Here is a 23,320-nt window from a genome sequence, read left to right on the forward strand (position 1 = left end):
GAATCCTTAAACCTGAAAGAGTATTATTAGTCTATTTACATTGTTGTCAGCATGATATGTTAGGGAATATAAAAGGCAAGCCTTGGGGAAAAAAACTTCTGTTTTGTAATCACTTTTTTCACCAGAGGGTGAAAAGGATAAGGCTTTCAAAGTAACTTTCAGGGTGTGGAGCGTCTAGGATTAGCTTGTGCCTGATATCACAAAACAGGTTTTTATGATGTGCTTTTTAATCCAGACAAAATTCTGCCCACTTTTGGCCTCTTTGAGGCCAAAAAGGGCTGAACTGTATTTAGTAGTGCTGAATATTTCTATTGGATTGTCTTCTCTTCAAACAGATCCTAAACCTATACTTTAGAGTCATACTGATGTCAGATGGTTTCAGTTTTCACCTAATCAGTTGAGTTGGTATCTCCACTTTTTATGTGTAGGTCAGCATACATTAGAAAAGTGGAATGCTTTCTAAGTAAATTTGAAGGCATTTTTTTCCTCTGTTCTTGTATATCAACAAATTATTAAGTATCTTGTATATTTATTTGTGATTATGTGTCCAAACAGTGTAAATCTGATAAAGAAAAATAAAATGGCTGTTAATAAGTAACTTGCCAGCTCACTAAATATATAGACTAGTGAATTGCGGGAAATAGTCCATAGATTATTCTAGACTTCAGGAACTCATAACCTGGAACAGATTTACCACTTTTGTTTACTATTTTAGTCAGGTCAAATGAAATTGTAACTTTTGTGTGGAAAGGATGCCAAAACTCTGGTTACTTTTGACTTTTAGAAGCTTGAAATCAGTTGACTTACACTTAACCCTTGCTGATCTTTGACTCCACAGAGACAATAGTGAGTCATTATTATTGACTTAGAGTTAACTATTAGCATCATTTGACACATTTTATGGGCCATTAAATTTAATGGAGTTGTTAAAATTGACATGCCTATGTTTCAATATATTTTCTGTAATTAAAACTTCAGGCATGAAAAATTGGAAACATTAATTTGTACTCATACCCTCCATATGGCACAGAAGTTTTTGTCCCTTCTTGCTCTGTTTTTTCCCAAGTGTACTTGAAAACATGCACTTGTATGTGTATATACACATGTGTACATTCGTAAGCACATACACACCAACAGGCACATATAGTTTGGAGTTTGTTTTAATGTAAGTGGGGTCCTATAACTTGCCTTTTCATCGTACAGAATGTCTTGGAGATCTTTCCATGTTAGTCTTTTTGTATCTACCTCATTTTTTTTTTTAAGAAAAAGGATGTGTATGTGGTAAAATAAACATAACATAAAATTTACCATTTCAAAGGGCACAATTTAGTGGCACTTAGTACATTCACAGTACTGGGCAACCATCACCATTATCTACTTCTAGAACATTTTCATCACCCCAAAAGGAAACCCAGTTCCTATTAAAAGCAGTCCCTCCCCATTCCGTCCCCTCAGTCTCTGGTAGACACTGTTCTGCTGTCTCTGGGAATTTGCCTACTCAGAATATCTCATACAATTGGAACCATACAATATGTGACCTTTTATGTCTGGCTTCTTTCACTTGGCATATGTTTTCAAGCTTCATCCATGTTGTGGCATGTGTCAGAATTCCCTTCCTTTTTTATGGCTGAATAATATTCCACATTATGTTTATCCATTCATCACTTGATGGGCATTTGGGTTGTTTCCACCTTTTGGCTATTGTGAATAGTGCTGCTATGAACATTTTTGTACTTTTTTTTTTTTTCTTTTGCGGTATGCGGGCCTCTCACTGTTATGGCCTCTCCCATTGCGGAGCACAGGCTCCGGATGCGCAGGCCCAGCGACCATGGCTCATGGGCCCAGCCGCTCTGCGGCATGTGGGATCTTCCCGGACCGGGGCACGAACCCGTGTCCCCTGCATCAGCAGGCGGACTCTCAACCACTGTGCCACCAGGGAAGCCCCTTTGTATGGGTTTTTATGTGGGCATATGTTTTTATTTCTCTTGGGTACATACTTAGAAGTGGAATTGCTGGGTTAAGTGGTTACTCTATGTGTAACTTTCTCAGGAACTGCCAAACTTTTCCACAGAGGCTGCACCATTTTACATTCCCACCAGCAATGCACAAGGGTTCCAGTTTCTCTCCATCCTTGTCAACACTTGTTATGTTAATTATAGCCTAGGGTGTGAAGTTTTTTCTCATTGTGTTGGTTTTTTTTGTTTCTCATTGTGGTTTTTGGTTTTTTGTTTTTTTTGCGGTACGTGGGCCTCTCAACTACTGTGGCCTCTCCCATTGCGGAGCACAGGCTCCGGACACGCAGGCTCAGCGGCCATGGCTCACGGGCCCAGCCGCTCTGCGGCATGTGGGATCCTCCCGGACCGGGGCACGAACCCGCGTCCCCTGCATGGGCAGGCGGACTCTCAACCACTGCGCCACCAGGGATGTCCTCATTGTGGTTTTGATTTGCGTTTTTCTAATGATTAATGCTGATGAGCATCTTTTCATGTGTTTATTGGCCATTTGCATCTCTTTAGAGAAATGTCAGTTTAAGTCTTTTGCCCATTTTAAAATTGTGTTGTCTTTTTGTTGTTGAGTTGTCAGAGTTCTTTATATACTCTGGACACTAGACCTTTATCAGACATATGACTTAAAAATATTTTCTCCGATTCTATGGGTTGTCTTTGCGGATCTCCTTCTTTTTATAGCTGAAGACCATTCCCTGGCATTGATCATTCTTATATGTAGCTCTCTCCATTGATAGAGCTTTCTCTTTTGCTCTTAAAGCTGCAAATAGTTGTGTGATTTATGAGAAGAAACTGTAAACTTTTTTCATCCAGCTTGGTGCAAAGAAAGAGCAGAAACTGATTCCACTCCTTAGATCAATTTTCTGTCTACTTATGTGCTTACCTGCCTGCCTTTTTAGGCAATAGGCGTTCTCATTGGTTACATGTACTAATGCATTGGAACTTTTTTCTTGCTGTTAGTGTTTAATGTAGGATTTTCCTAACTAGGCTAAATATTTATAATAAAATAACACCACAGATTGATAGTTTAGAGCACAGAATAAAAGGAGGACAAAATTTCTGTATTTACAGCTGTTTCCTTTCTCTGGCCACCTGGTGCTTCTTGGTGGGACTAAAGATAATCTAATTTGTCAGTGTGGGCTCTGAGGGTGGCCAGTTCACAGCCATGCAGATTGTTTAAACATTTCCTTTTACCAAAAAAAAAAGGCAACACATTTATTTTTAGTACTATCAAGGTAATACTTTGATTGATGAGATGGCATAGCACCTAGGTGCCTAGTAAGAGAAAAAGACATGCACACTAACAGTTGGGTCTTGAAATTACATTTAGGAGTTATTTATGCAAAAGTGTGCTTTTTTTTTTGTTCAAAAATATGTATTCCTTTCAAATAGTTTTACATCTTTCTGTTTCTTTTCTTTCATGACAACACCCCTGTGAGGAAAGTCAGACATTATTCTTATTTTGCTGGTTGAGGAATGAAGGCCGCAGGGAGGGAGGTGGTGGGTGCCCAGGATTAAGGGCACAGGGTTGGAATTAAGCTCAACCCTGTGGCGTCTACCAGCAGTGGGACCTCTCTAAGCCTCCGCTTTTATCTTGAATCAAAGGAGGTAGTGGTGATAACAGCTCATTCAGAGAGGGGTGTTGAGGGTCAAATGAGACAGCGTTTGGGAAGTGCTCGGTACAGTGCCTGGCTCATGGGAAGCCCTCAACCAATGGGAGCCCCAGTACCCATCTGGGGAGCAAACACCCCATCTTCAGGTCTCTGATGCTCTTATCACCAAACCAATATTAACTTTGTTCTGTTTTTTAAAACACCCTTACTTCCTTCTGCGTTAAAAGAGAACAATCATGTGGCAAGATACTTTGTGTCAACATATATTCTGTTGCAGCTCTAGTTGCATAAAAGTGATTGATTTCATTAACTTCCTCCTCACCATTGAGGATCATTTCTCAGAATCAGGGAAATTTGAATAATTTTAAGTGGTTGTATAAGGTTTACAGCTTAGAATAGCGGTAGATGTCTGTTGCTCTTTCAACAACTGGAAAACAAACTGGTTCAGGCATGTAAAGAAATATGGAGAAAATGTAGTGAACACCATGCAGCTACCTCCTGGTTAAGAAATAAGAAATTGAAAATACAGCTGAAGTTTACTGTGTCATTGTCAGTTGTCCATTTCCCTGGCAGCCTCCTAGAAATAACCCCTGCCTTGGACTTGGTGTTTATCATTCAAAGTTGGGCTGTTTTCTAGGGGCAGGACAGGAATAAAGACGAAGACGTAGAGAATGGACTTGAGGACATGGGGAGGGGGAAGGGTAAGCTGGGGCAAAGTGAGAGTGGCATGGACATATATACACTACCAAATGTAAAATAGCTAGTGGGAAGCAGCTGCATAGCATAGGGAGATCAGCTTAGTGCTTTGTGACCACCTAGAGGGGTGGGTTAGGGAGGGTGGGAGGGAGACGCAAGAGGGAGGAGATATGGGGATATATGTATACTATAGCTGATTCACTTTGTTATAAAACAGAAACTAACACACCATTGTTAAGCAATTATACTCCAATAAAGATGTTAAAAAAATAATTTTAAAAAAAAGTCTTATTTTTTCCCACAGCTATCTGCATCATATTGGTGCATCTACTGATCCGATACAGATTACATTTCCTGCCAGAGAGCGTTGCTGTTGTCTCTTTAGGTAAGTGCTTATTGGTGATCTTATAATAAAAGCACTAACTATACCACTTTTTGAGTGCCTCCAAAGTGCTAGGAACCACAAGAGATGTGGTGTATACTGAGCTCATTTCATTGTCACTGCAAGCTGCCATGAGGGTGTTATGATCCCATTTTACAGATGAGGACATTGGGGGCTCAGGGGTGATGACCTCCTAAAGGTCACATAGAAGCCCCTCTATCCAACTTGAGAGCCCTTTCTACTTCTAGAACCACCCTCAGGGCACATCTAAGGCTTTTATCCGCTTATTATATTGTAGTTACTTTATTTCTAGTTTCAAGTTCCCTACCAATGATATTTTTTTTTTCTTATCACCACTGCTTTTTAAGTTAATTTTATATATAAAATTATATATACTTTATAAGTTTTCTTTGCCTTGTAGATCTGGTTTAGTATATTTAGAAATTCTTTCCCAATATAGCGATGGTTTGGGTTAGCTTTGGAAATGAACATTCACACTGTTTATTCTAAGGTCTACTACTAGGCTGTGCTGTCACTCGACTAAGGCAAATAATTGATAGTTAATTCATAGAATCACTGAATTTTACAGCCGGAAGAGGCTCTCACTTTAAGGTTTAGGATGGAGGAATGGCTCACTTTAATGTCAGTCAGATCTAAGGTCTTCAGAGAGCATTCCATTCTACCTCACTTATATTTCCCTCTTTTGTTTCCTGTGGCAATTAACTGTTAAGATAATTAGCCTCTATTTAGAATGTATGAATCACTGTAATCACAGTTGACCTCACATGTAAGTCCATTGAAGTGGTTAATGAAGCAGGGACCTTACTTTTCAGTAAGTATTAAAATGAAGATGTGGGTGGGGAAGCTTAAGGGATAGTAAATAGGGTTTCACTGAGGCCAGCCAAAGCTTTCATCAGCCTATTATATTGTAGTTACTTTTACTAGTTTCCACTTGCCTACTGATGATATTTAATTTTCCTTATCACCACTGGTGCTTTATAAGTTAATTTTCTTTGCCTTAGATCTGGTTAATATAGTATTTAGTATTTTTCGCAATATAGCAGCAGCTTAGGTTAGCTTTAGAAATGAATGATCAGACTGTTCATTCTCCTTCCCCTACCAGTACCAGCATTCCTACTACTCTGTTTCAGCCCCTCCTATATTTTCCCTGGACTTCACAGTACTACTAAGTGCCAGGTTCTGGCGTATGAGCTTTCACATTGCCATCTCATTTCAGTCCCGTAACCCCCAGGTGATGCCATATTTTAAGGAAGATGTACCACTGGATAATTTTGATCTTCAGTAAAGAGTTAGAAATCAATTTTACTCAGAGTTCCTGCTCTCTATTGAGCAGTCTCTTCAGCTACACATCCTGGCAGATCCTAACAAACTTAGTTAACAAGAGCCTTAGAGCTCTAAGAAGAGGAGGATCATTTGTTAGCATTCTTTTCCTGATATTAGGCACCTCGAAAATAACCTATATAGCTAATACCTATTATTCTGGGGCATTCAGTAAAGACTTAAAAAGCCACTGCAAGGAAGTTACAGTTTTGTAGTCAGTTTACATAGTTTCTTAAGAATAAGACCTATAGTTGGTGTGTATTTAGGTATTGTGCACATGGAAATTTAAGTGGTGGTTCTTGTCATTTGGTTTGGAATGTCAGGTTCTTCACCGTCTCCAGTAACTGCGGGTCACTGAACACCAGTGCTTGTACAAGGACTTACAGTGACATTGTTGTGTGCCTACCTAAGGCCCACTCCCCCTCCATGAAAACAGAACCCTCGCTTTGACCCCGTGTCTTTCCACAGTGTGGTCAAGGAAGGTGGGCCCCTCCTCCAGGTCAAGACTGGTTTTCTCCATCGTGGTAATTGTTTCAAAGGGGTGGAGGCAGCAGGCAGTGTGAAACCCAGGTCTGGCCAGTGAGACCGAGGGGAAGTGTGCTGGGGTGAGGAGTTTTGGAAACATTTTTCCTCTCTGATAAAAAGAGAAATTTCCCCTTCCTTTGATGCTGTTGTATGAGGATGTGATGCCAGGAGCACTGGTAGCCATCTTGCAATCACTGTGGCTCAAAGACGAAGCCGGAATGCTGAGGCTTGCCAAGGGGACAGATGGGAAGCCCAGATTCTTGACTGCACTGTTGTTTTGTAGAATTGATAGCCCCGAAACTACCTATCTCAGGGCTGCCTGTTACATGAGATAATAAACATCCATTGTTTAAGCCATTTTTAGTCAGGTGTTCTTTTACTTGCAGAGGAAAACATCTTAACTGATATAGGACTCTTTCCATTCAATGGACAAAATCAATTCAAAATGATTCAAAGAAAACAGATATTGGTGTGGGTGGAGTTGCACACCCATTGGCTCATGGCACCAAAAAACCTACAGGCAGTGCCAGCTTCAGACTTCGCTGGATCAAGTCTCCCGGACTCCGTTTTTCTCCATTCTCAACAGTGCTTCCCTTTCTTTTGGCTTCACTCTCAGGCGGGCTCTCTCCACATGGTAAGACTTGACAGCTTCAGGCTTGCTGTCCTTACAGTAGCAGTCACGCTGGGAAAGGTGGCCTCCTCTTCCCCCTGCTTCCACCAGAAGTTGTAGGATGAAGTCTGACCAAATGGCCACCCCAGAACTGGACATGGAGTGGAGCAGTGCTGGGGGTCAGCAAAGGCTGTCCGTCCACAAGGTTTCTTTCTTTGCTGATGTTGCGCAAATAACTGTAGCCTATACAGCTAGGGCTTGGGAGTGGGTGATGGAAAGTCAGTCTTGCTTTCAGTACTTATTTGCTAACTCAGGTGATTGGAATACTAAGAGCACTTCTAGGGAGAGTACTGGGGTCCAGAAAGGACTTTTTGTTATATTAGAGGACATTTGGTTAAAATTTAGAAATGCTGACAAAGCTGTCAAAGTAGTTCTGTATTTCATAAAGCTATGTAAATGGAAGGAAAACTTTTTTCTCCTACTGGAGCAAAGTGTAACAAAATATTGAGATATCCACCGTTTCAAGAATTTCCAACTTTTGTGCCAAAAAAGAATCTAGATGAAGCTGCCAGAGAAAATGGAGTTTTCATTCTTTCAGGGGTAAGTTTTCCTAGCCTACTTTTTCTAACCAGAAGTTACTTTTTAGTCCACAGTCATTTAGAGATACTGTTGGCCTTTTGTGTTAAGCATTCAGAGTTCCTAAGAAATCGTAGATATAGAAGAGGACTATCTGTACTCAAAAAGCACATTTCCGCTCTTCTATTTTATTGTATTTTCAAATGAATTGAGACTTTTTTCATTCTTTATAAAAGCATAGTATCAACATGAAGTTCTAAAGCTATTTCCTTGGCCCTTGTTCAAAGCTTTCAGATACTTTCTATACTTAGGGAATTCTGTGGTTCGGGCCTTTTAAAAATGTATATATATATATATTTTTCACACTTAGCTATAAAGAAGAAAAGTCCTTTTCATTGACAACCAGCTCTTTTTATCATGCTTCCTTCTCTTCCAAACCATGTGTAGACGCACACATGCCCATCAGATGACTTGACTTGGTTTGAGCTTCAATCATTTTTTGTGTTCTTCACTTTTTACTGTTCTTTCCATGTATTAGTAAATTTCACATATTTATTTTTATTGGCCATATAGTGCTGATTCACTGTTCATGTATTTTGGGCTGAAATTGGTAAGGAGTGAAAATGAAATAGTTGTACTGCCTACTGTCCTCTGTTGTATATAGCAAAAATAGGAATAAATTTTTTTTTAATAGTCATACTTTATCGTAGAGTGAGGAAAGGCCTGCATGGGGTTAAGAATGGAATTTGACTACAAAATGCTAGGGTTTAGCCTGAATACTGCTGATAGTTAGAAAAACCGTATTTTAACTTATAACTGGATTTGATTGAATCATTGAATAAATAGGAATACACAAATGTGCTTCCTTGTCATAACCTGCTTAACTATGTTTGTGCTTTTAGTTATATTAACTCCTTGTTTTGACCAAAGGATTGAAATTTTTTTTTTTTTTAAGAGTAGGGCTCTTTTTGTCAATGGGGGTTTTGAGTGGAAGACGAAAAAAAAATCACTCAGTTCCTGAGTTGTTGACTGAAGGTAATTCTGGGAAAAAGTATATATATAGTGATTATATTCTAATTGTACTTAAGTTCTAAAAACGGTTTTTTTAGAGAAAACTTAAAGCAAGAATCCTGACTATAACTCTAACAGCTTTCCTGACTTTTTAGACTGTGAGAGTCCAATTGTGATGCAGCTTGAGCTGTCCCATGGGGAACTCTCCCTGAGTCTCAGGTACTTTGATTTTTGTTAGAGAAGAAACAGGCATTCATTTGTTGGCATTAGAGTAGCTGTCTCAGAGGTAGAGGCCAAAATTGGTTGTCACATTGACAAAATGATCACATTAGACTCTAAGGATTTTCTGGGCTGTCGCATTCCAGGGAAGAGCGCCAGCGCAGACTTTTAGCCTCTGTGTTTCTGGAAAGATGGCTGAGAGGTGACAGTTTACTCTTGGAACATCTTGTTGCTCGTTAGCTGCCGTAGCTAAGCTGCTCTGACTCTCCTTAGTTTTATGGTCATCCGCTCTTGGCTCAGCATTTTTTCATCTTAAAGTTGTATTTTATACTTAAATCTATTAGGTATGTCAGAATAGTGAGGTAGTCTGAACTTTAAAGGAAGAAAGGTTGTTAAAGGATTACATTTGGAAACTTGCTACATCTGGGCTGATTTCTATAAATTTCCTCTTTCGCCACATAAATGTTCTCAACAGAACAGAAAGGAACAACATTCCACTGAAAAAGTAAGCTACCTTAAAAACAAAATATATAAACAGCATTTCCCCAGAAAACAGAGAGACAGCTCTGGTTCTCATCTTCCTGGCAGGGCTTCTGTCTTTCAGGATACTATCTTTGGAGTATCTATTTTAGTATAGGTAGCAGCATCAAGGACTGGAATTTCAAAATCACCTTATTATAGCGTAAGTGATTCTATGATTATAGCTAACAAAATGTGCTAACAATATTTTAAAGTATTTTCAAAAAATCATTTGTGGTTAAAAACATATTACATAAGTAATTATATTCTTTTCTGCCCTATCCTGTAGTAGCAGGGCTGTCTCCTCATGGTAATCAGGGTTAGTCACCCCTGCCAACGTGGTAGCCTTGGTAGCCTGTTTCTAGGCCTGCTGGTCTGTTGGCACAAAAAGCCCAAAGTGACCAGGCAGTAGCCATTGTAACTCTTACTATGTGAACTCTGGTGGAAATGTCCCCTTCTGGGAGCCAGGTTCTTTCAACCCACCGAGCCTAAAGTTTCAGGCTAAGGAAGCAGAAATCCTCCAAGCAGGAATCCCCACTCTTAAGTGAGTCGCTGAGAGTGATGGTGAGTGGTGTACCCATTGTGTGCTGTACGCATGCTTGCCTGTTGGGGATGTACCACCCTATAATGGCCACTGGTTTCAGGAGTATACCGCACCCTGGAGGAGTGCGCCATTCCTTACAATATGTCACCTCCAAGCTGGTGCCTCAGCTCCATTTTTTTATTTTTAATTTCTATTATTTATTTATTTTTGGCTGCGTTGGGTCTTCGTTGCCGTGCGCGGGCTTTCTTTAGTTGTGGCGAGCGGGGGCTGCTCTTCCTTGCAGTGTGCAGGCTTCTCATTGTGGTGGCTTCTCTTATCGCAGAGCACGGTCTCTAGGGTGCGCGGACTCAGTTGCTCTGCGGCATGTGGGGTCTTCCCGGACCAGGGCTCAAACCTGTGTCCCCTGAATTGGCAGGCGGATTCTTAACCACTGCGCCACCGGGGAAGCCCCTCAGCTCTTTTTTAAGAGGCTATTTACCACTCTGGCTGGCTGGCAGTTTCTGGATAGGACCGTGTGGTGTCCATGTCTCATGCCCACTTCTGCACCTCCTTTGCCAAAATGTGAGTCTCTTGGTTTGACATGTTGTTGACATATTGTTATGCAGTATCCCACTTTGGTGGCTCAGACACTTATGGACCCTGGGACAGTGGTGCTAGCATATGTGTCAGCCTCAGTCAGAATGAATTGCTGCCCTTTCCAGGATGGAAGGGGTCTGATGTAATCGAGGTGCTATCATGCAGTTGGCTGGTCTTCTCAAGGGATGGTACCACACCAGGTGATGAGTGTTGATCTCTGTGGCTCTCCAGTCATACATTCAGCAGTGGCAATGGCTACAGAGCAGCCTTGGTGAGAGGGAGTTCATGCCGTAGGGGCCCTGCACAGCTTCCATGTCTGCCATCATGGCTACTGTGCTCATGAGCCCATTGCACAGACGCTGAAGTGGCCAACATCAGAGGCTGGCCGAGTGTTTCATGAACCACGCGTGGGTTTTTTTTTTCTCCTCTGTCAGCTGGTCTTAAAGAGCTCCCCATGAGGCCGTACGTAGGAGCTGAGCTGAGAGAGATGTTGCTGTAACAGCTAAAGATGACATAGAGGTCTGGGCCACAAGTAAAGCATACTTGTGCCTTTTAGATCGGCACAAGTCTGATCGCTAATGTAACACTTCCATCTTAAAATGGATTGCTCCTGGGCCCACCTAGCCTGACGGCAGGTATGGCAACCCAACTTATGAAAGATGATTCTGGCCACCTGGGCACTTGACGTCCCATGCTCAGTTGCTCTGTCTCTACCACGGCCCAACAGCATGCCAGGAGCTTTATCGTGTTTTTCCCTTGGGAGTTTTTTGAGTGGTATATGTGTCTCTTCTGCAAATGGCATGACCTTGCTCCAGAGTCCTAGGGATTTATGCTGAGCGACCCTCCTATTGGGGCTTGCCGGCCTCCCTTCCTACCAGATACTTCCAGTTCCATGGGGTCTGCCAGATCGTATGGCGAAAGCAGCAGAGCTGCTTGAACTGTAGCTAACTGTTTTGGGCCTCACTCAAAACCATCAGTCTCTCAAAATCCAATAAATGGGTTGAAGTGTTGAATAGTTTTCTCAAGTGTGGAATATATTGCCTCCAAAACCTGGAGAAGACCTACCAAGCATTGTGCTTCCTTTTTTTTTTTTTTTTTTTTTTTTGCGGTACACGGGCCTCTCACTGTTGTGGCCTCTCCCGTTGCGGAGCACAGGCTCCGGACGCGCAGGCTCAGCGGCCATGGCTCACAGGCCTACCCGCTCCGCGGCATGTGGGATCTTCCTGGACCAGGGCACGAACCCGTGTCCCCTGCATCGGCAGGCGGACTCTCAACCACTGCGCCACCAGGGAAGCCCTGTGCTTCTTTATTACAGTAGAAGGGGCAGACCTTTTCCTTTACTTGGAGGCAATGTCTTGGTGTGCTTCAGACCACTTGACCTCTGAATTCTTCCCAGATGGGCAGGCCCCTGAAACTCTATCCTCTGAAGCATACGCGTCTTACCAAGACATCTCCTCGCCACCTCATGCTTGTCGCAGTACATTAGCATGATGTCAGTAGTGGACCAGTGTATTGTCCTGTGGAACGTCCATATGGTCTGTGTCCTTGGGGACTATATTATGCAGGAAGCAGTAGTTAACCTAAGGCACTTGCCTCATTTGGGGCATCTGTGTAATCTTGAAATAACCTGGGAGCTCTGTATTCCAATGGGGTGGTAGGGGCCACTGCTGCAGGCCTAGAAGGTCCACGGGAACCTGAGGGTTAAAGGTGCTCATGTGCATCTCCCTAGGCACCCCTATCCCATGTCTGAGCCCCACTTCTTCCTTATCAGGGACCTGCTAGGAGAAGGCATAGGAGATTTATCATCTTGAGTTCAGCCTTCTCTGAAGATCTGCCACTCTTGCAGTAAAGACCTGTGCCCAGTCTTCAGCTCTAGAGGCACTCCAGCTGCAGGAGATGAGGGTCTGTTTCAATGCTGCCAAGGAGGCCCTCTGACTCTCACCGTTTGCTTAAAGTTGGTGATTGTTCGGGCCTTTTGTTTTCTTTTTTTCAGAGCATCGGTGGCACTCAGCAACAACCACAATTCCACTTTTCTTACAGTTATTATTTCCGTCATAACCTCTTTAACACCAGAGATACTGCATGAGCCCTTGCCTCCTCCACCAGTGTCCCGATCCAGTCTGCCACAAGTGAAGGTCTTAGCAATGGCACTGCTACCCCCGGTGAGGGACTAGTAGTATTTTACCTGCAGTGTTGGGATCCTCTTTGCCCGGAAGCTGCTGAGTGGTCCAACTCCAGAACCCCATCCTCAAGTTTGCTTCCTTTGACCACTCCACTCCTGGAACCAGTGGTCTTAGGTTGGCTCCCTAAAAGCAGAATCTGAGACAGGGGTTTGGGGATAGGTAATGTATTGAGGGGTGCTCTTCCGGAGCAAATCTGTAAGGGAGGGAGTCAACAAGACCAGGGAAGGAGAAAGCCAAACGGTGGGTATGATCTCAAGGTAGGCCTGGCCTAGCCTCAGCAGGAGGGCTCTGGGGCAAGAACGCCCAGCAGAGTCTGTCTCTCCTTAAACCAAGGGGGTGGGACTTGTGGACCCCCATCAGTTAGTCATTGACTATGAGCTGGTGTGGGGCGGGCACAGCTTCCATGATGAGGTGCCTCTCAGCGGCTAAGGGCAGTTTTCTGGAGAAGGGGACAGCCGTGAGCACTTAGCAGCCAACACGCACAGCAGCTCCCACAGATGGGCCCAGTGAAGGGGAGTGGGCGAGCCTCACAGCATCTACTACAGAAGGCAGCTGATGAGCTCTTTACAAAATTAAAAATGCCTGTACCCTTGACCCAGCAGCCCCTCTTTCAGGAGTTTTGTCTGTGGATACGCTCACACATGTGGAATGATGTTTTTACTCAGATGGCAATGGCAGTGATAGCAGAAGCCTGGAGAACACCTGAGCGCTCATTACAAGGGGACATGTTAGATGGCACAGTGGAATACACTGCAGCCACTAACAAAACAAAAAGTGTGAGGAAGCTCTTTATGTGTTGATATGGAATAGTTTCTAAGAGGTAGTGGTGAGTTAAAAAAAATTCAAAATAGTGTAAATACTGTATTACCATTTGTTTTAAAATTTATTTTATATGTACATGTATATGCATGTATATAATTTTAAACGTACAGACACTCTCAGCAGAAATGTACAGTATAACCAAGAAACTGGTAACGTTTGTGGTCTACGGGAAGGAGAAAAAAACAAGAATGGAACAGAGACTTAAGTTTTCACTGCATACTCTCTTATACCTTTCAAATTTTGTACCATAGGCATCTGTTACATAATCAAGTAAAAAATAAAGTAATTCATTTTTAAAACAATTCTGGATCTGCAATTTACTAGCTCAGTGATGCTTGTCCTTAGCCTCGGTTTCCTCACCTGTAAAATGCAGGTGACAAAGCCTTCACTTCATAGGACTGCAGATATTTAACTGGGCAATGCATAGAAATCACTTAGTATAATGCCTCCCTGCTAAGTAATCAATAACCGTTAGCTGCTGCTATTAATATTATTATCATTTATATTATTATGGTTTATTACCTTGTAGGGTAATCGTGAGAATGAGCTTAAATAAAGTATATTGTATACAGTAGCACAGTGCCTAGCACCACAGTGTGTGTGTGTGTTTCTTTTTAACACAATGCAAATTAATAAATGTGTGTGCATATACATATATACATATATTTTTAAGGGAACTAGAATCATGTTCTACATATTGTTTTGTAACCTGATTATTATACTTAATACATTTTAGGCACTTTCCTGTACTATTCATATTCAGGAATACTTGTATTTTACAGCGATAATGGTAGACCAGCAGTGCACCCTGGGAGTGGGAAGGGTGTTAGCAGTTCGTAGCAGTAGTGCAGTCTCCCTGTGTCTCATCGTCCAGAGGTTGTAGAAGGCACCCAGGAGCCAGCAGTCCACTGTCACTTGCTGGCCCTGAGCTGTCAGAAGAGGCTCTCTTGAGCCTTCCTGCCTGGAGCATTCTCTTGAGGAGTAAGAATAATTTAACCTGACAGATCCTGGGAGAAGGATCTCAACAAATAATTATGAATTACTCCTGATCCTTTAACTTAATCCAGTGGCATCCATAATGAGGTGTGTGTATGAAGGTCCATAGGAGGCAAAAGGAAATATTAGAACTTACGTTTCTATTTAATTTGAATCTCCCTTACAATCTCTGTTTTTTGTGTATTTATTTTATTAATTTTTGGCTGTGTCGCACAGCTTGTGGGATCTTAGTTCCCTGACCAGGGATTGAACCTGGGCTCTCGGCAGTGAAAGTGTGGAATCCTAACCACTGGACAGCCAATTCCCTGTGTTATTTTAAAATACATTAATATAGCAGCACTTTTTTTATAATAATAAAATAAAAATTTGTAACTTGAAGGTGCATGCTCATATTCTTTTAACTGATAGGAATATACAAAATTGTATCTAGGGTATTATTTCCAGGGTGTCTGGTTGTATGGTATAAATTAATTTCTCCTGGACACTAGGTTGATTTGACCTAACTTTTAACCTCAATCTCAAAAGGTAAAGGAGGAGTTTGCCAATTTAATGTTGTACCATATTTCAGTCCTAGGACATTTCAAAAGGATTACTCATGTAATAGTAATAATAGTAATAGTAGTAATAATATCATATTGTATTTTACAAAGCTTTCCAATGCCTCATTGATAATAATATAGAAACAAGCTTAGGCAATAGAATAATCACTGATTCTCAAATGTAATTGCTTCATGTGTATTAATTACAAAAGCATTGATCATAGTATTAACGTTTTTGGTGTACATTTACAAAGGAAAAAGAAAGTTGAGGTTTAGTAGCACAGAAAAACACTAGCTTTAAAAATTAAATCTGAAATCATGAAAAAAGTTCCAACTTCCCTAGTAATCAGGAATGATTACTGAGTGCAGGTTGACTGTAAATACAAATCAAAACCTTAAAGTACAATTTCTTGCCCCTCATACTGGCAGAAGTGTTAAAGTCTGATGATTTTCCAGGGTTGGTGAGGATGCTTTGGTGCAAGGGGTGTAAATCGGCACAGCCACTTTGGAGGACAGTTTGGCAACGTTTTCAGAGATAAAAATGCTCATGCCATTCACTGTCTCTGGATCTGTTCTAGGGAGATACTCAGACACAAAGAGGCACATACAAGCATGTTCACTGCAGCCGTTAATGGCAAACAGTTGGAGACAGCCATCATTGGGGGAACATTAAAAAGATAGTGACTTAAAAAAATTAAAATGGAGGGGAGGGATAAATTAGGAGGTTGGGATTAACACTTACACACTACTATATACAAAATAGATAACCAACAAGGACCTACTATATAGCATAGGGAACTATACTCAATATTTTATAATCTGTAAGGGAAAATAATCTGAAAAAAAATATATATATATATATATGTTTACCTGAAACTAACATGACAGCGAAAATCAACTATACTTCAATAAAATTTTTTAAACAGCAAAGTAGAATTTATATAACATAAACTTTATAATTTTAAAGTGTAGAATTCAGTGCTTTTTAGTATATTTACAGGGTTGTGCAACCATCACCACTATCTTAATTCCAGAACATTTTTATCACCTCAAAAAGATACTCTCTGCACATTAGCAGTCACTGCCCATTTTCCCCCTCCCCTTTCCACTGGCAACCACTAACCTACCTCCTGTCTCTAGATTTGTCTGTTCTGGACATTTCATATGAATGGAACCATACGATCTGGCCTTCCGGGGGTGAGGGTGGGGTGACCGTTTTATTGTGATATAATTCACATACCATGCAAGTTACTCGTTTTAAACGTACAGTTCAGGGTTTTAGTATATTCACAGAGTTGTGCAACCTTGACAACAATTTTAGAACATTGCATCACCCCAAAAAGAAGCCCCATACCCTTTAGCTATCATCCCTGAAACTCTCCTCCCCAGCCCCAGGAAACCATTTCTGTCTCTATAGAGACAAAGGCAATCTATAGATTTGCCAATTCTGAATATTTCATATCAGTGGATCATAAAAGATGTCTTTTGTGTCTGGCTTCTTTTACTTAGCATGTTTTCAAGATTCATCCACACATTGCAATATTTGTCAGTACTTCATTCTTTTTTACTGCCAGATAACATTGCATTGTGTGGATATACCACATTTTGTTGATCCATTCATCAGTTGGTGGACATTTGCGTTGTTTCCACCTTTGGGCTAATAATGCTGTTATGAACATCCATGTACAAGTTTCTGTACGAGCACAGGTTTTCTATTCTCCTTTGTAGAATTGCTGGGTCATATGGTAATTCTGTTTTACTTTTTGAGGAATTGCCAAACATTTCTACAGCAGTTGTGCCATTTTACTTTTCCACCATTGATGTATTAAGGGTTCCAGTTTCTCTATATCCTTGCCAACACTTATTTTCCATTTAAAAAAAGTTATAGCTGTCCTGGTGGGTATGAACTGGTGTCTCATTGTGGTTTTGATTTCCATTTCCCTAATGACTAATGATGTGGAGCGTCTTTTCTTGTGCTTATTGGCAATTTGTATATCTTCTTTGGAGAAATGTCTATTCAATCTGTGGCATCTTTATGCTGTGCTGTAGAGCTGTTAAAAAGGAATGAGGCAGATCTATATGTAGTCACCCCTGATCATTACACTGAGCAAAATAGCAGGTAGTAGAAACTACCTGCTATAGGACTTCTCTGGCGGTCCCGTGTGCTTCCATTGCAGGGGGCACAGGTTCGATCCCAGGTCTGGGAACTAAGATCCCACGTGCCGGGCAGCCAAAAACAAGAAAAAAAAAGATGCATTATAGTACCATAAGTTTTATATAAATACACATGTGTGCCATGTGTTACATACACACACCCCCTAGTACTGTATGGTAAATATAAATATGTAAGAGCATAGAGAAGGGTCTGGTAGAATAGTCCCCAGACTTATCAAGATGCTTGGTTACCTTGGGGCAGGGAGAGAGAGAACTAGTAGGGGTGGGATTTCATCAAAAGGGACTTCTGTCTTATTTATAACATTTTACAGAGTATTCATGAACTATCTGGTTAATAAAAAATTGTATGAAAACTCCTTAAAATATATACACAGTTTAAAAATATAAGAAAAAGAAAGCAACTGGGGAACTCTAGAGAGGGGTTAGAATCAGTGCTTTCATGCCACGTTGAAGTGAATGTACAATTACTGTTCGGAAAATGTCATTGATCATTGATTCCCTTTATGGCTCAGACCTATTTCGTCTTATATCCTTTTTATCAAAACAGTTTTGTTGGGCTTCCCTGGTGGTGCAGTGGTTGAGAGTCCGCCTGCTGATGCAGGGGACACGGGTTCGTGCCCCGGTCGGGGGAGATCCCACATGCCGCGGAGTGGGTAGGCCCGTGAGCCATGGCCGCTGAGCGTGCGCGTCCGGAGCCTGTGCTCCGCAACGGGAGAGGCCACAACAGTGAGAGGCCCGTGTACCGCAAAAAAAAAAAACAGTTTTGTTGGTCTTTTACTAATATATAACAATACAAATAGTAGAGAGGTTTATAAAGTTAAAATTAACTGATCCTCTCTTCACCTCAAACCCCTCCTTCCCCATGACAATTAGTGTTAGTGCAGCTTCTTTTCCTAATAAACCTCTGTGTTTTTGTATGTTCTTCTCACCCCACCCAATAAGGTGTGTTTGTCAGCTTTCTGTTGTTGATGGGAAAAAGCTCCTTCCCCTCTAGGGGTAAGGGAAGTCCTTTTTTTTGGCTGCATTGGGTCTTCATTGCTGCATGCGGGCTTTTCTCTTGTTGCAGCAAGCGGGGGCTACTCTTGGTTGCGGTGAGCGGACTTGTCATTGCAGTGGCTTCTCTTGTTGCAGAGCACGGGCTCTAGGCACGTGGACTTCAGTAGTTGTGGCTTGTGGGCTCTAGAGCACAGGCTCAGTAGTTATGCCACACGGGCTTAGTTGCTCCGTGACATATGGGATCTTCCCGGACCAGGGATCGAACCCGTGTCCCCTGCATTAGCAGGCAGATTCTTAACCACTGCGCCACCAGGGCAGTCTGAAAGGGAAGTCTATCTTTAAGCATCTGTGATAGTGGTCTTCAGCCTTGCTTTGTATCACCCCCTACCAGAGATTGTTATTTTGCAGATCCCAAGTTCTGCTCAGGTGTCTTTATTTCATAAAAAGCTCCCATGATGATTCTGATGAGGCCACAGGGTTAAGAATCATTAATCTAGTGAGTAACAGAGCAATCATAAATTGTACCCATGATGCTTCTTTGAGAATTATTTTTGGTAGGTTCTTTATGAGAGAGTAATGAGCCTGTCAGCTTTGTGGAAACATGCCTGAACTAAGATGGTCTGTTTTGTTCCAGGAATTTCACAGAATTTTCACTTTAGGTTATTTTCAGCATTGGGGCTTTAACTCTAACTAAATACTCTACATAGAGCTACCATCTGAGCCTGAGAAAGTGATCTTGGATTCCTTTTTGAAAACGGTAGGAATAAGTAGTACAGGGCAAACTTAGCTTTCTGCCATTTCAATCGAAAATGAGTGGATATAGCAAGAATGATAGATGCTTAAATCTTCCATGCCAGGCAAACTATCCCTAGGTCTTGTTTTGTAAAGTTTTTTCACCCCTCCCCCCAGCCCCAGCCCCAGCCCCAGATTTTTGTAGACTTTTTTTTTTTTTTTTTTTTTGTGGTACGCGGGCCTCTCACTGTTGTGGCCTCTCCCGTTGCGGAGCACAGGCTCCGGACGCGCAGGCTTAGCAGCCATGGCTTACGGGCCCAGCCACTCCGCAGCATGTGGGATCTTCCCGGACCGGGGCACGAACCCGTGTGCCCTGCATTGGCAGGCGGACTCTCAACCACTGCACCACCAGGGAAGCCCTGGACTTCTTTATAGTATGTTTGACTGAGATGCAAGTGAGAAACTCACGTGATTCATAAAACTCCCCACGAATTTCCATTCTTAATGTTTTCAGACGTAAAACGCAGAAATTCATAGATGCCATTTAGAGACGTAATAATAATCAGTTTCTTTAGAATAATAAACCTGAGTAATCTTTCTTATATCTTAAATTTTTTTAAACTTTACATTTTCTCTTCTAGGTATTCTCATGGGAGCAGTTATAAAAATTATAGAGTTTAAAAAACTGGCAAATTGGAAGGTAGGTTTACCCAATTGTTCTTTTTTTTAACATATTTACAATTTTTATTGGTTCTTAAGTTTAGTAACACTGATTATGGTGGCTTTCTTATCATTCCTTGACTGTCAGTGAAGTTTATATTGTCCCATTAATTTTTTAACTTTCTGGTAGATTAGGGTTGATATCTTTACATCTGAGTTTTCTGAAAAAGCATAAATCTCACACTTTCAAATTAACATAGGCGCATTCAATGCCATGTTTTGTTATTTACTTGCATTTTTATAATCTTAGACTAACTTGCTGTATACAGGGCTCTAATTAGCATTTAACATTAAACATGTTTATTGCTCCTAATTCCATTCTGACAGCTGAGCCCAATAAGACATATCTGCCCAGCACTGTAGACCTTACAGAACGCTTTATATACTGTAGCTTTTGTCATCCTCATGACAACCATGGAGGTAGATTGACCACGTATTATCCCCGTTTTTACAGATGAAGAAAGTGACCTCTGAGAGGTTGGGACATGTCTAACATCACAGAGCTAGAGAGCGGTTGGGTTGGCTCTTGTGTCCAGACCCTCTGGTCCTATGTGTTCTATATTTTCTCTGCCACACCATGCTGTCCTCACTTGTGGATGTTCCCACCCTTACGTTCACACAATGGTCATTAGAGCGTGAGGTCCAAGGACTAATTGAAACTCAAGTTTCAGCTTAAACTTTGAGCATCTATATTGAGTAGGAAGTTTAACAAGTGTGTAACAAAACTGATTTTGTGGAGGGAAATAAGGTCCATTTCAAAATATTAAAAGAATTGTATGGTTAAAATGTGTCACATTTGAGCCCTTCCTACTTTGACGCAGCTCCTAGGTGTGAGGATTAATTTACCTGTGGAACTGTAGAGTATAAATTTGCAAAACAGGGCTTCCCTGGTGGCGCAGTGGTTAAGAATCCGCCTGCCAGTGCAAGGGACACGGGTTTGAGCCCTGGTCCGGGAAGATCCCACATGCCGTGGAGCAACTAAGCCCGTGCGCCACAACTACTGAGCCTATGCTCTAGGGCCTGCAAGCCACAATTACTGAAGCCTGTGCACCTAGAGCCTGTGCTCCACAACAAGAGAAGCCCACCACAATGAGAAGCCCGCACACCGCAACGAAGAGGAGCCCCCGCTCACCACAACTAGAGAAAACCCAAAGCCCACACACGGCAACGAAGACCCAATGCAGCCAAACATAAAGAAATAAGTAAACTAAAAAAAAAAAATTTGCAAAACAAACCTCATGGTCTGACGTAAAACACAATTTGAAGCTGTTATAAATAATATTCAGGATATATTTTATTAAATGAATTCTCAAAATGTACATTGAGCTTGGAATATTTCTAGAACTACCCTCAGCTGGGGAAGGGGCTAGGCAGGCCCCACTGGAGCATGCTGTGTATGAAGCTCAACTGGTTCAGTTTAACCCCCCTCACAGTAGCTTCTGCAACTGGTTCAGTTTAACCCCCCTCACAGTGGCTCATTCTAGGGCAGGAGCAACTGACTGTACACTCTTTCTCAACTCTTAGACTAGATAGAGCCTGATGTGTAAATACCACCTGCTAACACATTTTGTTTGATTTAAAATCAATTGATCAAAATTGGAATCGATTTTAAAACAATTAAAAAATCATTAAGTTTTTTGTTTTGTTTTATTTTGTTTTTCATGGAGGAGAAAGAAAGAGTGGCTTTATTTCTTTGCCAGGCAAAGGGGGAACACAGTAGGTTAGCACCTCAAGAACTGTGCCCCCAGCTTTATTTTAAATGTTATTAATCTATACAAAATTCTAGAAATTTCACATGGATTTTTTTTAATATTTTAAACTGCTTAATTTGTAATCTTTTTAAAAAATTAATTATTTATTTTTGGCTGCATTGGGTCTTCGTTGCTGCGCGCGGGCTTTCTCTAGTTGCAGTGAGTGGGGGCTACTCTTCGATGTCATGAGCAGGCTTCTCTTGTTGTGGAGCACGGGCTGTAGGCACGCAGGCTTCAGTAGTTATGGAATGCGGGCTCAGTAGTTGTGGCTCACGGGCTTAGTTGCCCCAAGGCGTGTGGGATCTTCCCGGACCAGGGCTCAAGCCTGTGTCCCCTGCATTGGTAGGCGGATTCTTAACCACTGCGCCACCAGGGAAGTCCTCACATAAAAATTTGAACTTCTAGCTTCTCTCAAAGAAGCAGAAGCTCTCTCAACACCAGGCCCACATTCCCCACAGCAGAGATCCGAGGCACTGAGTGCAGCTGCAGCCCTGGGGAACGCTGTATGATCCCTTCTCCGAGCAGGAGGAGGAAAGGTTATCTTTTATTTTTAGTTTTATATGCTTCGGTATTATTAAATTTATTTTTCAACAGATGTTAGTTTTCAAGTTAAATAATAATAATATATTGAATAGTATAGATGAGTGAACCACAGTTGGGTGGTGAATGTAATTAAGTGCCCTGAAGAGCCATCTAGACAACCAGTGCTTGACCTCAGAAACGGGTGAGGTTTTTAGGCTAAAACCATTGGGCAGGCTTTCTGGAGGAGCAGGTGTTTGTGGAAGCCAAAGCAGGAAGTAGGATCTGTTTGGAAACTGGGTGCTGCAGCGAACAGGGGAGGTAAGAAAAACAGTGAAGTTGCTGGGTATTTTCTTTCCATGTAGGTCTGTTTCCAGACTGTCCTGCTGGGCCTGCCTTCTACCTATATTGTCATATGCTTAATATGTTTCTTTAAGTCAACTTGCTTTTTTGTGTATATAAGTCTTTATAGCAGTTTTTTAAAAGCTTTTATTGTGGTAAAATATACGTAACATAAAATTTAGCATTTTAGCCATTTTTAAGTGTACAATTCAGTGGCATTAAATACATTTACAATGTTGTTTAATCATCACCACTATCTATTTCCAGAATTTTTTCATCATCCCAGACGGAAACTCTACCCATTAAACAATTCCCTATTCCTCTCTCCCTACTTTGTTTTCTACTTTCTATTTTTCTTAGTATTTTCTATTTTTTTAGTAGCCCCTATTCTACTTTCTGTGTTTATGAATTTACCTATTCTAGGTACCTCAAATGGGTGGAATCATATAATATTTGTCCTTTTTTATCTGGCTTATTTTATCAGTACTTAGCATGATGTGTTTTTTCTGTTTTGTTTTGTTTTGTTTTTGCGGTACGTGGGCCTCTCACTGGTGTGGCCTCTCCCGCTGTGGAGCACAGGCTCCGGACGCGCAGGCTCAGCGGCCATGGCTCACGGGCCTAGCTGCTCCGCAGCATGTGGGATCTTCCCAGACCGGGGCACAAACCCGTGTCCCCTGCATCGGCAGGTGGACTCTCAACCACTGCGCCACCAGGGAAGCCCTAGCATGCTGTTTTTAAGGTTCATCCACTTTGTAGCCTGTGTCATAACTTGTTTCCTTTTTATGGCTGAATAATATTCCATGGTCAGTATATACGACACTTTGTTTATCCATTTATCTGTTGATGGGCCCTGGGGTTGTTTCCACCTTTTGACTGTCGTGAATAATGCTGCTATGAACGTTGGTGTACTATATACATTTATTTTAA

At 41.6% G+C, this 23,320-nt stretch overlaps 1 protein-coding gene across 1 annotated transcript in view; it reads left to right on the forward strand.

Moving 5' to 3' along the window:
• SLC9A8 (solute carrier family 9 member A8) overlaps positions 1 to 23,320 on the forward strand; it is a gene marked incomplete at its 5' end in the record, with an annotated part of 139,984 nt that overhangs the window by 76,257 nt on the left and 40,407 nt on the right. Inside the window, 2 exon segments of the mRNA XM_082856816.1 lie at positions 4,620 to 4,700; positions 19,703 to 19,761. Of these exon segments, the coding sequence (XP_082712942.1) occupies positions 4,620 to 4,700; positions 19,703 to 19,761 (140 nt within the window).

Source organism: Leucopleurus acutus (genome assembly GCF_964270905.1).
Source record: "Leucopleurus acutus genome assembly, chromosome: 16".
NCBI lineage: Eukaryota > Metazoa > Chordata > Mammalia > Artiodactyla > Delphinidae > Leucopleurus > Leucopleurus acutus.